This window comes from Portunus trituberculatus, chromosome 38 (assembly GCF_017591435.1).
Source record: "Portunus trituberculatus isolate SZX2019 chromosome 38, ASM1759143v1, whole genome shotgun sequence".
In the NCBI taxonomy this organism is placed as follows: domain Eukaryota; kingdom Metazoa; phylum Arthropoda; class Malacostraca; order Decapoda; family Portunidae; genus Portunus; species Portunus trituberculatus.
The window spans coordinates 27,500,150-27,514,587 of record NC_059292.1 but is presented as its reverse complement, the minus strand read 5'-3'; the positions used below and the strand labels follow the sequence as shown (position 1 = coordinate 27,514,587).

The window sequence follows — 14,438 nt, the reverse complement described above, 5'->3', positions numbered from 1 at the left end:
TGGAGTTGTTGGATGGTTCTAGCAATTACACCACTGGAAAGTAGAGGCTTGTGAGAAGAAAATGATATACTAACCATTTTTTATCTGGGTGGCACTTAGCTCCCTCTGTCACCAAGCGCCTCATATGGTATAAAGAACTTGTGCTTGGCGAAATTCGCATTTGGCAGTAGCTTCACCAGACTAATTAATTCGCCAAGTGTGGGGGCTTAGTGTATACATTTTTTTATAATCTGCTCATATTCCCCTTTGTTTTTAAACAAAGTGGAATCTAAGGCTTTACATCCTTTTAACTCCTCTCCCGAAATTGAGTCTTTAGCCCCCAAAAATAACTACCATGAACTTTATTTTCAGGTTTCAGGGGAAGAAAACTGCTCATTAATAATAATAATGAATTTTACTTAAACAGATTTTAGATATTGTGTGTCAAACTACTCAAATAAAGATAATTCAATTCATGCAACACAACATTCTTGTGATGCACATGAAAACTTTAATAGTTTTCACATCCCAAAGCAACAAACCCTTAAATGACAGTGGCTTACACTAAACGTGCTTGTACTTTTGAACATATCATCAGTCTGTATCCCGTTCTCTCTTGGACTTCTTGCGTTTGTGTCGATGGGATGGTGAACGGGAGCGAGAGCGGTGTCTTCCTGAGTGTCTGTGACGACTGGGTGAGCGGCTGCGGGATCGATGACTTCGCCGAGATCTGTAAGTGTTTAGAATTTCATCAAAAATTTACTATATTACAATTCATATATATATATATATATATATATATATATATATATATATATATATATATATATATATATATATATATATATATATATATATATAATTTTTTATATATAATTCAAACTAAGCTATCTGAAGTGACCAGATTGCTACATCCCTCTATCATATTGGTGATATTACTTAAAATCACTTAGTGTTTTATCCCCCCAAAACACAGGGAGGTATGACTGAGTTGCTATATTTTTTAGGCAATCAGAAAGAATGGCTGTCAAAGTGTGTTGTGGGATGCATGTTGTGGGATGCAGATGAAGTATGATGTGCACAAAGGAAATGAGGTAAGATGCATGCATGTGAAATGTTGTAAAAGAAAGATGAGAGATCACATGGGTATAAAGAAAAGGTAATCAAAAGCCATGGAGGCTGATATAAAATAGAACAGGGTACAAATGATGGATAGAAAAGTTTAATTAAAGAAGAAATTTATTTGGGAGATGAAGTGTTATAAAAAGAAGAGTGGAAAAAATTAAAATGGTAGGATACAAGGAAAAAAGAACATCATAAATTGGAGATTGGTTGTGTTTTGAGTCTGCTAAATGTAGAGGAGACGATACATTATGAATAAAACAGGAAATTGATGCAGAGCGTAGCATATGCTGTGAGAAAGATGTGTAAAAAGTTATAGGCAAAAGGAAAAGGTGTTTTGGTCATTCATAACTTTACAAATGCAGAATAGTACAGAGTTTGTAGAATAGATGTTTTATTCCTGATTACTTTAACTCCACAGCATCTTCAGAGAAAGAAGAAAACAGAGCCAAACATATAGTTAGTTACATGGATACACAACTTCATTTCCAGCAACCACCCAACTGTTTATTTTGGACAACAGGTGCTATAACCCTGCCCAATAATTACAATTAAATCCCATAGAAAGTCACATCCAAATCTGTTGCATCTGGTTAATACAGCCCTTGCCATTTTCCCTATTTATGATCTGTGGTCTTAGTGATGCTATTGCTCTGTTATAAAATAAGCAGTCTAGAATAAATAATATTTATTCATATTGTGCACTGCTCTTGCTGTAGTCGAGTCTGGTAGGTGTCCCTTGTCCTCTGTATAGTATACCAGGCACTGAATTACTATTGTGCACTGAATTACTATTGTGCCTTAAATTGGTCCTATGTTCCTTAAACTTTGTCTTTAAGCTCTTTCCATATCACCAAAGAGCATTACACAATTTTGAGGTTAATTCTTGAGTGAATCAGTTGGAGGACAATTTAGACAAAGCTTGAACACAAGGCTAACTTGAACTACAATAGAAACTCCTGTGCCTTGGTATGCCATGTACAGGACAAGGGATACTGACATACTAGTCATACAGCTCTGGACCAAAAGCAGTGCACAATATAAATATAGATAAAAGGAAAAGCATTGGATACTATCTACACAGTACTGAACAGCATAATATCAGGAAGAGAACATGGGTTTATTGTAACCCTCCAGTTCAGTTCCTATGATAACAGATGGACACACACATTGAAGTATCATGTAGCTTGTCACATTTCAGGGTCAGGCAACTCTCAGCTGCAGATGAGGAAGTTAGTCCTGGTTTCCTTTACCTTCTCCCATCTCATAAATCACATGGACGTATTTAGCCTGTCACTAATAACTTAATCTTTTAGGATGGTTGGAAACATGATGAAAGAAATCAATTTGCTTTATTTGAATCATCCACTGGCTGGAAAGAAATTATGCAACATAGAAGTAAGGTGGAGGTTTTTACACGGTTGGAGACACACATACTCCACCATCAAAGCCAAATTCCACCTTGAGTGCTGGTTCTGGACATCTGGGTGAGGTTATCTTAGTTTTTCACTCTAGATTTTGATACAGGCATTCTTGACAAGATATCAAATTTGTCTGTAGCAGGTATGATTTTTTTTTTTTTTTTTTTTTTTTTTGTGCCCAGAAACCAGGGGACTAATTTTGTTTTCTTAACCCTTATGTTCCGGTGATTAAGCTATTTTCCAATATCCCCGTGACAGGTAAAAATGGTAAGCCTAGAAATTGTCAGAAGACTGAATACTAATAATTATTTTCTCTGTTATTCTGAATACAATGATGTACTTTCTACCTCGATGTGACCTCTGAAAGATTAGTTCTTGCCTTATCAAGGATTCCTCCTCCGCCTGCTGTGTGATCCGTCAAGCAGAAACAGCTCGGTGAGCGATGACACCGCACAAACAGAGAGAGAGCGTATTCTTTCACCCGTTTTCATATCAAGTTTCAAGCAAATAACCATGATCTCTCTCTCTCTCTCTCAAATACACACACATACCCCCTTGATCGTCTTCCCAGAACACGAGAGGCACGCCTGCGTCTTCGTGAGCCACTCTGGGTTCTCAGTACGATGTTTGGAGTCTGTTCTCCATCACCACTATCTCTGTCTTCTCTCTGTTCTGAGAAAACCGGTGGATCCTCTGAATCATTTTCCGAGTCTTCACTAATGCTGTCTTCGCTTTCTTCAGTTTCTTCCTCATAATCACTATCACTGTAGTCAGGCTCAGAAGCACTGCTAAATAAAAATTATCTGTCTTGTTCCATAGTGAATTATGAACTGAGACGTCCCTTCGCTCTTATCAAGGTGCTTTCGACACGGCAGGTCGCTGGGGTTGCCAAGTGTCGCCCTCAGAATGGGAAAATAGCTTCGTTACCCCTAAATATACAGAGCTAGTGGAAATAGAAGCCAGATACTTCCACTTGCCATCTGACTCGAGAAACCGCGCGTGGAGCTCAAACATGAGGCGCGAAAATTCTTGATTACGGGAACGATGATGAACGGACGCACTGATGCAATCGTTCATATACGATCACCGGAACATAAGGGTTATTTAGGTAGGACAAGAATCAGCACCTTACTCTGACTCGTATTTTCTGGTAATTCCCTATGGTCAATGCATGCTTCAAGAACAGCAAGAATGATTCTGACCATTTTGAAAAGTGTAAGAAGACTAAATATGGTATGTGATTTATAAAAGATAAAGAGAGAGCTTAGGTGTACTAGGACTAACCTAACCATTATCTGAGAAGATACCTGACCTTGAAACATAGTTTAAGATAACCTTGCACAAGTACAAGTATGGAAATACATTACAGACGATAACCTTATCAAGAGAACCACAGTGTCATGTCTTGTAAGTTTCTATGGTTATTGTAGGTATAAGTAGGCTTGGCAAGCAATATCATTAATCAGTTACAGATGGTGTGGGACGTGACCTGGCATAAGATTTTTGCTGTCATGTGAAGGGAATATTGTAAACCATACTCAAGCTAGTAGCACCTGTTGTTTAGTTTCAATTAATAATTGGTTGCTGGAGAAGTTTGCAAAGGTCTAGGTAATGCAGCCAGAATAAATAAATACTTTTCCAGGAGAGAGAGAGAGAAAAGTGGAACTCCACTCATGACCACCCAGTAAAAACTTTGGACTCAGCATGGAACACAAGAATCACAAAATTCAGACACCATGAAACCCAGAGAAAGCAGGGTGATATCAATGTAATCTACATTTAGGCTACATTTCATGGTCAATATATATACACATTCATAAACCACCAATTTTCTTGTGTCAAAGTGCAAGCGAGTTAATTTAAAACTTTGTTCACATCCTAATTTCATGATATTCTCTACTTAACAGGAAAATGATGTTATCTTGATTGACTAACATTTATGAGCATTTTCCAAAATAATTTAAAATTAACTTTTGGATTGCAAAACCAGAAATCCTCACATAAAATAATTCAACTTCCCATTGTTGTCAACAAACAAGAGAAAATTCAAGAAAAACACCTAGAAAATTATAGTTAAATCCCTATTACCTGTACCTTTCCAGTTTTTTTGTACTTTTTTCCTCGCATGAAATATTTAGCTTCCCATTGTTGTCAATAAGCAAGAGAAAATTCAAGAAATACACCGAGAAAATTTAACTATTAGTTAATGATTTATTACCTGTGCCTTTCCTCCTCCGGCTCAGGTGGTGGTGGCGGAGCACTCATGGACTCCTCTTCAAAGTAGCCTGGGGCACTAGACACTGGAGTTACAGTTGGAGGAGGAACAGATCCTGGCCCATCCCAGTTGTTCTGACCTATTGGAGGAGGTGCCTGCCCTGCAGCCCAGGGTTGTGGATTGTCAAAAGCACCACCACCACCGCCGTAAAATGAATTGTCGCCAGGATAGTAAGCATCTCCATATGGATTGCCACCAAACCTGGAGAGGCAGAGGTGAATACTTAGGGAACATAGTTGTGCTAGATGCATACATTGGTTACACACTATAAACTTCAATCTACATAACATTCACTGCTCAAGCCATGCACTAATCACTTGTCAATACTATCTATTCCATTACCACGACACAACAGATACCTCTCTCTCCATAGAACTATTCTCGTACAATTGTTAAATCATACATAATGGTTTGCTGGCTCATGATTGCCATAATTTGATGAATCCCAATGCAATCACTTCTAGTAGCTGTTTGCTAGGAAAATTTAATGCTCCTCACTTTTGCTCTCACTGACCACAGTTTAAATTATTATTCTATCTATTCTACAACAAATATCTTTTCTAATTCATTGTCAATGAAAGTGTTTAATAGTTTTCAGGACTTTAAGGATCCCATGAATTAAAACTACTTGAAACTTTTTTCTTTCTAGTTGGATTTTTGTTTTTCCTTCCTACTATGAACTCTCTGGGTAACTCTCTCAGTGTCACTATTTAATCTACTCTTATATAGAAGGCATTAAAAATACTGTGTAAAGCTGAACAATTCATGTCCAAACAGCTCTGAAGTCTTAATAGCAAGCCTCAATCATAACCTTGGACAAAAATTGCTTGAGCATGAATGCAGAAAATTACTTACTCCATGTCATTGTAAGAAGGTTGGGAGGGGGGTGGGGGCGGGCCACTCATCACCTTGTTGGAATATTCCCGCCTGTCAGCTGTCATCACCTGTAGCAAATAATATAATTAATTTATGATATACTTTACAAACACAGGGGATTTCTCAAATTATGCAAGAAATGTGTTTCTGAAGGGATCACATTATGTAAAAATTGCATAAAGTGAACATTTTGGAGCCAGTTCTGCCTCAACAGTTCATGAATACAAATAGATATGCACTAGTTACAAATCACAAACAGTATGTAGTGCTTACTTAGAATATGTATGTTGTCATTAATATTATTTAGGAATTCTTACAAATACCAGTATCTACAGATCAACAATGCATAATAATATAATACAATGATATTTATCTTGCATCCATTATTCAAATAAATTGCATAAAAGATATAAAAACCTTTCATTCATGCTCGACATACATTGGCTAATAATAGGGACCAATTTAATGATGTTAAATCATAATCTTTTCTTTGTTCTGATTGGTCTTTTCTTTGTTCTGATTGGTGGATATCCTATGACATAACATAGGGTATATATAATGGTGGACCCCCACTGACATGTCATAAGAGCTAAGCTCTTATGAATAGATAAAAACCTATATCTGCCTACACACACAATTACTTATTGCACTATAACTCTTCTCTCGAATCATAACGTAAATTTTTTCCGGGCACCAAGAATTTTCTAGAGCAGTGAGTTAAAGATGCCCATATTGAGATTATATCTGAATTTGTGATACTAGAAAAGGCTTAAGGCCGTGTTCCACATAGTGCAATGTGAGGCAACTGTGCCACAAATCAGTATGACTTACAGAAGAAATTTAGAAATCTGACTTGTGTAACAGTGTAAAAAAAAGTAAAAATAAAGTAACGGTGTAAAAAAAAAAAAAAAAAAAAAAAAAAAAATAGTGAAACATCGAGTGACAGTCTAGGGCATATCATGGTAATTGTGCATTTTCCCAGTTCAACCTGAAAAGAAAAGTGCACCCATTATTTAAATGTGATTCATCATTGAAATAAATCATTACAAACCTATCATATTGCTATTGGTGTACATTCCTGTGATTATCGTGTGGTATTCATGGCCTCCCAAAAACTGTACAACAATCCAGATAGCACAATAACCAACCAAAAAACTGAACAATGATGGAATGATAACATAACAAACCTACCACAACGATTATACTGGGATCAATCACAATTGCAAATCAAGTCTTGGACAATAATAACACAATAAGCACGGTAATAAATCAATGAAGGCTTTGTAGGCCTCCCGTTTCCATGACGCTCAGTATAAGGGCCAAACATAGCACTGGTGCCAGTGCCTTCCTCCAATTTGTGTCCTGTCTACTTATTCAAGGTGTAATTCGCTGCAATATTTTGTTTAACATGTCATGGTTGACCTGCAGGTAATATCTGTAGGAATCTGTCATGTTTTTTGCAGGTGTGGCAGTAGTTGGTGGTAGTGGCCATACTGTTTCCTCTGCATAATCCACAACCAAACAAACCACCTATTGGTCTTCCTCCCCCACTTCTTTTGTTGTTGATCAATGTTGAGCAGGTGGTTTAAATTAAGTTGAATCTTGAGGTGGTTGATCAGCAGACTACAGTTTCAAGTTTATCCATATAGTACTCTCCTGGGGAGGCGTGGCAAGGACCATGTGGCAAGACATGTTCAGCAGGGGGGCCATGGGAATGGTCATGTTGCATGGGACATGATGCTGTGAAGTCAATGGATGTTGCTGTGGAACTGTGACAGCCAGGTGTCGGCCTACAATTTGTATAAAGGCATGAATTCCAGAAAAATTTGTTCAGTTGTCATCCCATGGTTGTCTGTTGTCGTAAAACATCATACTGTTATTGATGTACCTTTATTGTGTGGATCCTGTGGCCATCGTGGTAGTGCCATACTGGAATTGCGAAAAATTATTCATAGCAATACAGTATATCATTAGATGGTCATCCTATGCTCATTATAATCTTATTACAGTAATATTGTGTGCCCATATCATAGAGGTCATTTGACTGTCTGGTGGCAGTTGTGAGCCATAGGATTCGTCAGTTATCATGCAAAGAGTGCAGTTCATGCTCAGTCGTGAGGCATTCGCCTCTCATCATGCTGTGTGGGACATGGGCTTTACCATCCCCTGCTTACAAGGTGGAGTGGCCAGGGCCTGCCAGCAATGCCAGCACCAGCACCAGTAGGCCCAGCACTTAACTCCCTCAGAGCCCATGAGGACCTCTAACCTGCTGCAACTACAAAAGCCCAAGGGGTCCTGAGGATCCCCAGGCAGGGTGTTCCCTAGGCTAGCACCACACATGACCTGCTCACAGTAGGGCAGCCTGCCCACCACAGCCTCACCTGGTCTTGGGTGTCTCTCCAGTGAGCTTCTTTTCCCTTTCTTGCCGCAGGGTGGGGGGAAGTGGAGAATCATTTGGGTGATTCTAATCCCTCCTTTTTTTCTGGCTGTTGTCCTTACCCAACCCTTCAGGCAGGATAGCTCTTAGTTTTAACTAACCAGAGTGATTCACTGCTTTCTTTACCTGCAGCTGCTTCACCATCACCCTGCGTCATCCAAATTGTCTTCGATGACCTCATCGAGAGAGTAGTGGTGGAGAGAGTGACAGACTGTCCCATCTCTACTGTGCCAAAGAAAGATCCAGAGAAAACAAGGCTGGTTATGGACCTGAAAGCACCAAACAAATTCTTGAACCCCCTAAGCTTCAAGACCTGTGACCCAGGTCTGATCAGTACTCCAGAAAAAGAGCCTGATTGGAGTCCCTGGACCTTCAGGATGCATTTTGGTGTTCCTATTGACCCCTGGTTTTGCTGGTTTCTGTCTGGCATTCCAAATGGGGAAGAAAACGTACCAATTTACCAAACTCTCTTTTGGGCTCCCTCTTGCCCCTAGGATCTTCATGAAGCTAATAATGGTGGTGGGCGCAGGGGCAGGCGTTTTTACACTCTTGTACCTAGACGATTGGATGATACATTCACCAACCAGGAAGGGTGTACTACACAGCATTTTGGTGACAATGAGGGTGTTAGCAGACATGGGGTTCAAGGTAAACAGGGGTAAGTCTGCTCTCACTCCCTTGTAGAAACACTTGTCTAAAGATCAAGTAAGAAACAATCAATGCCTCCTTGTTTCTGGCTCCAGAGAATACCCTTCAAACACACTGCTGTGTCAGGAGGGCGTACTTTTTGCACACATCTTCTCAACGTCTGTGGGACAACCTTTTGGGTTGCTTCAACTTCGTGGCCTTGGTGCTCCCACTAAAGCACCATCAGCTGATGGAAGAAGCAATAGGCACATCCTGCTCCACCTGCACAACCTTCCCAGACTGGTGCCCACAGCTCTTCACAACATTCTGTGGCCCAGTTCTGGTCAGGGGCCCTCCATCAGTCAGTTCCACAGTCCCAACCCCCTACCTCAAATCCTCAAATAACAGTGGCTACGAACTCCTCTAATATAGGGTAGGATTTCCAGTCCGGCTGAGGCCATCAAGCTTGCGGGAGCTGGTTAGAAGAGAAGAGGGCATTCCATATCAACCTTCGGAAGTATGGGTGGTGAGAGAATAGCTCAAGAGACACCCTGGGATCTCCAGATTGAGCGTCCACTTCAACTGGGATCTCCAGATTGAGCGTCCACTTCAACAGAGATAATGTGGCAGCCATACACTGCATACAGAGGCAGGGTATGATGCGATTGAGTCCACTTCTGGCCTGTTGAAAGAAACTTTTGCTGAGGCAGGGCCCTCTACTTCTCGGCGAGGTAAGTTCTGGGTTAGGGGAACGACAGGTCAGACACCCCTTCCAGATTCCAGGGCATGTTGGTGGAGTGGCAGCTGCACCTGCGGGTGTTCAAGTTGCTCACCCTCTGTTACAGCACTCAGGAAGTTGACCTATTTGTCTCTCCAGACACGTCTCGACTCCCTCTCTACCTCACTTACAGCCAGAGGATGTACGCAGGAAGACCGAAGAACTTCACTGAGAACTGGAATCGCTGGGAGTACGTGTACATTTTTTTCCGCCTCCTATGACTTAAATCCTCCTGATAGCGCCTTACTGGCCAACCCAACCAATGGGGAGCTAGTGAGTTGCCCATCTCCCCTCCACCTTCTTATATAACACAGTAGATATATATATCACAGTAAGGATAAACTCATATTTGGTTCAGCCATCTGGCAGTTAAGCTTCATAAATAGTGTATTGGCCAATGGCCAGCATCGAATGTCTTTATATCATTCGTACAAATTCCTTGAATAATGGGGGCAAGATACACAGTAATGATTACTAAGTAGAGTGAAGGATTGTGCCGCCAAAAGATCACTCCTGCCTTGAACAGTGATTGATTCCTCCCCAAATTTTCCATATTGTGATGAGACGTAAGCAAACTGAGCACTGTTAAGTTGGTGATTGTGTTGTACTCTACTTTGTTCACCTAAATATGCCAGCATTTGCAAGAAATCCTAAATAATATTAATGATAACATAAATATTCAAAGTAAGCACTATATACTGTCTGTGATTTGTAACTCTTGCTTATTTACTCTTTGTATTCATGCAGAACTAGCTTCAAGAATTGGAACTGGTTCCCAACAGTTCCTGGTGGAACTGTGAGAACTGGTTCCAGAACCGTTTCCTACCCAGCTCTAGTGTACACTTTAGTTAAGTAATCATATTCATTTTGTGATTTCTACAATGTGGTCCCTTAAGAACATATCCCTCGCATAATTTGAGAAATCCCTGTATGCTATATAAGAAAATGACTCCCCAACATGGATACATGCACTCCATGTTATTTTAAGAGGGTTAGGAAAGGAGTAGGGGTGGGCCACTCATCACTCTGCTGGAATTTTCTTTTTACCAGCTGTCATAACCTGTAGCAAATATAAAAAAAATTATGATTTACTTTACATGTATATATAAGAAAATGACTCCCTGACATGGATGCACGCAGAGGAACAGAAGGATGTCACAGATGTTACCTGAATAGTGCTGGTTTTGTTTGGATTAGAAGCTCCTCCTATGACATCAATCTGTCCCATGCCTTTGTTGCGTGGTGGAGGTCCTGCCTTGGGACGCTGAGAGCCAGATCCCCCATACTTGCTATTGTCATTCACAATAGTCACAGGGATGGTGTTTGGAGTATTGCCAAATGGCTGAAAATAATGAGAGTTGTATTGCAAATTTGATACTCATCCACTACCATACAGGGGGGATTAGAGGATGGAAATTGAAAATACAAATATGAATGAGCAGTCCCAGCAATCTCATGGCCTAAAAAAAAATCTTGTAAAGGATCTAAAAACAATCCAACAATACTGTCCTAAAATTAGTATGACATTCCTACTGTAGGCATCTCTAATAACAAGATAGCAGCCAAGTGTCTGCTTTAACAAGCAATCTCATTTCAATCTTTTTCCTAATTTCACTGATGGTAGTGTACACATGCCAATACAAAAGACATTTCATTACCACTACATCCTCTAACAAACTATCTAGCATTAACTTGCCTCACAATACCCATACAGATAATAATAGGCATTGTAGCATTACACATTCCTGATGCAATCCCACCTTAACTGAAAACCATCCACTTGTGTTTCCTACTCTTAAATATGCTCTACTTTTCTAAAAAAATTTTCAACATTTCTTACAACCTCTATCAAAGAACTCAAGATATCTGACATTCTTTTATATGCCTTCTCTACATCCATGGAACTCTGGATTGTTTTTTGCCTTATGTTAAATACTTATTAAAAACTGTCACACCAATCTTACTTCTGATCTATTCATGCCCTCTTCCTCTCCTGAAACCTCCTTGTACTATATCACACAGAGTATTACTCTATCTATATTGTCTTAGATTCTCTTGATCAATGCCTTACCATACACCTTACCTACCACACTCAATAGACTGATATCTCTTATTTGGGTTTAGTCATAGTGAGTGTTTCCAGCTCACAAGCAAAAAAAAAAAAAAAAAAAAAAAAAATAGCCAAAATATAGCTGTAAAAAGCCTAAACATCTATCAACATGCCCTGAATCTTGCGTGATGAACATCTATCGACATGTCCCAAGCTTTGCGGCAATATACAGTAAAAGTCCTCAAATCCGGAAGTCATTGGGGTTCAGGCATTCCGGATTCTAGGATTTTCCGGATTGTAAGATAGTAAGGCTGAAAGTAAGATTAAAATCTTGAGGGTACTATGTAAACCCCACTAAACTAACCCCAACTTGCTATATCTCTTTGTAGTACTGTCATAACATCTTACAGGGATTGCTACTACCACCAGTCCACTGTGTACTTCCTCACCACACCACACAAGATTTACGTAGGCTTTTTTTTTTTTTTCTTGAAGATTTGCCGGGCTATGGGGGGAGTGGCATGGGCCTTTCCAGCCATTATGGCGGCCCATAAGTGATGATTGCTCTTTTCCTACTTGTCAACTTGTATTTGTGTTGGTGATTTCGCTATCTTACGTAGGCTATTCCACCATCCACATATACTGAGAAATTTGAGTGATTGTACTGTACTGTACCCCACATGATATGTATACAGTCCACAATACTTATGTCACACTTTATAAAATCATTTTAAGCATAACATAAAACATTTACTGATGTCTGATAAAAGGGAAACAAAAAGAAAAGAAGGCCTCCGACATTATACGCCAGCCAATCACGTCACCAGCGTCGAGCGTACACCAGCTGGACCACCCACGCAGATAACAGGACTCTGCAACACACACACACACACACACACACACACACACACACACACACACACACATCACCTAGAGAAACATAAAACACCACTTATAATATCTCCAAATATTATTGTCTTACGAGTTTGTGTTAAACTCAATAGCATTATATCCACAATGATGAGAAACATAGTTGTGGAATTTTCGTATCAATTTTCCAGATTATAAGGATTTCCGGATTATAAGGTTCCGGATTTAAGGATTTTTACTGTATACATATAATATATGAACAATAAGGAACATATTGTAATTAAACAAAGATGTAATTTTGCTGACCAGTATACAGCAAAAAGAGTCATGTCAAACAACCACCAACATGCTCAACATAGTGTGGGGCAAGGGAGGAAGAGACAGTGGAGAAAAGAGAAAATTAACTTTTGCAGGCTTTATATAGTCCTGTTTTACATAAAAGAAGCATAAAATAACTATTACGTATATATGAGATAATTACCAATATACATCTTTTATTGTTCATTCTGAATAAAATGCAGAAAGCAGAAAGAACAGAATATGTCTTTTGGAAGATACAAATATTGAAATAATCCCAAATAATGCATTTTCCCCCGTATTCAGTTTTCAATCCTTAGGAAAACCACATCCACTTAATCCGCACAGTGCCAGCGACGTGTTAACACGTCGTCAAGTAGTATATCCCATAGTGCCAGCGACGTGTTAAAACGTCGGCAACTTCAAAAATTCCTAACTCTAGTTTTTGAGTTATGAATTTTTGAAGTTGGAAACAAACTATAAACAGTGACAGATTCACCAACTCTTCCCATACATGCCCTCAGGCTAGACGCCTCCCAAGTGTCGAGTGGAAGGAAGATACGAAAAAGTACTGATGGAAGCCTGAGCCTGTTCCAGATTATAACCTGTTCATGCACACGGTTGACCAGTCCGAAGCAATGATTTTAAGCATTGAGTGTGCCAGAAAGATGATGAAGTGGTACAAGAAGATGTTCTTCCATCTTCTTGACTTGGCAGTTTATAATGCCCATGCTCTCTACCAGCAAGTACATGGCAAAAGGGAAGTCCTGAATGAGTTAATTCTTGAGGTCATTCGGGAGGTCGTGAATGCCCATAGTACAGTCAAACCGACCCAACCTACCAAGAAACCAATGCTAGGTCCTCATGAACCTCGCCTGACAGAGCGCCACTTCCTTAGTCTAATACAAAGTACAGCCACTATGAAATGTCGTCAGCACCGCTGTAAGGTTTGCTCGTCAAGTGTCAGACATGCTCACGTTCGAAAAGAGACACGTTACGAGTGCAAAGAGTGTGATGTAGGTATTTGTGTGGTACTTTGTTTCAAGGAATATCATACAATCCAAAACTACTAGACAAGGTGAATAAACATGTAAATAGCAGTGTAAATATAGTGTACAGTGTATATAGATTAGTTTTCCCTTCCCTCAGCCAGAGAAAATGAATCCATAAAAAACAATGTTTTGGCAGATTTTGACACAACTGTTTCCTCTCTCCGTGTGTACTGAAACTTGTTGGAGTATATAATTATACTGAACGTACTCCATACTTGCCACAAAACTACACAAAACTGAAGTGACACCCACACTGGTTTACAGAGAACCGAAAACTTGCTACCGCACGCCATCCAGGAGCGACAAAACATCGCACTGCCTCAAATACAAAAGCCTCTATATCTCCACAACGGCTCATAGGTAAGTCTTGAAATTTTACAGGCATGTTTCTTAGACTAAAATTAAGTGATTTATGAAAAAAAAAAAAAAAAAAAAAAAAAAAAAAAAGCTGGCACTGGGATGTAATTTTCGGTAAAACCTTCTGGCACTGTGTGGGTTAAATACTTAAGTAGCTGTATTTGATTGGTGGGTGGGTTACACTTTCTATGCTGTCAACAGGTCAGATCTTTGAAGCAGCAGCTGTTCAGACATGAAGCTTCTAAAATTTAGCAAGGAGCAAGCCAACCATCCACTAATACTGGAATTTTGTATACA

General features: G+C 39.6%; 1 protein-coding gene across 1 annotated transcript in view; it reads right to left on the bottom strand.

Moving 5' to 3' along the window:
• Positions 1 to 375: 375 nt before the first annotated feature.
• LOC123515003 (pre-mRNA 3'-end-processing factor FIP1-like) overlaps positions 376 to 14,438 on the bottom strand; it is a 48,101-nt gene continuing 34,038 nt past the window's right edge. Inside the window, exons 6-9 of the mRNA XM_045273327.1 lie at positions 10,684 to 10,857; positions 5,653 to 5,741; positions 4,741 to 4,998; positions 376 to 709 (exon numbers count right to left, since the gene is read on the bottom strand). Of these exons, the coding sequence (XP_045129262.1) occupies positions 574 to 709; positions 4,741 to 4,998; positions 5,653 to 5,741; positions 10,684 to 10,857 (657 nt within the window). The 3' untranslated portion in view covers positions 376 to 573. The remainder of the gene's footprint in view (positions 710 to 4,740; positions 4,999 to 5,652; positions 5,742 to 10,683; positions 10,858 to 14,438) is intronic.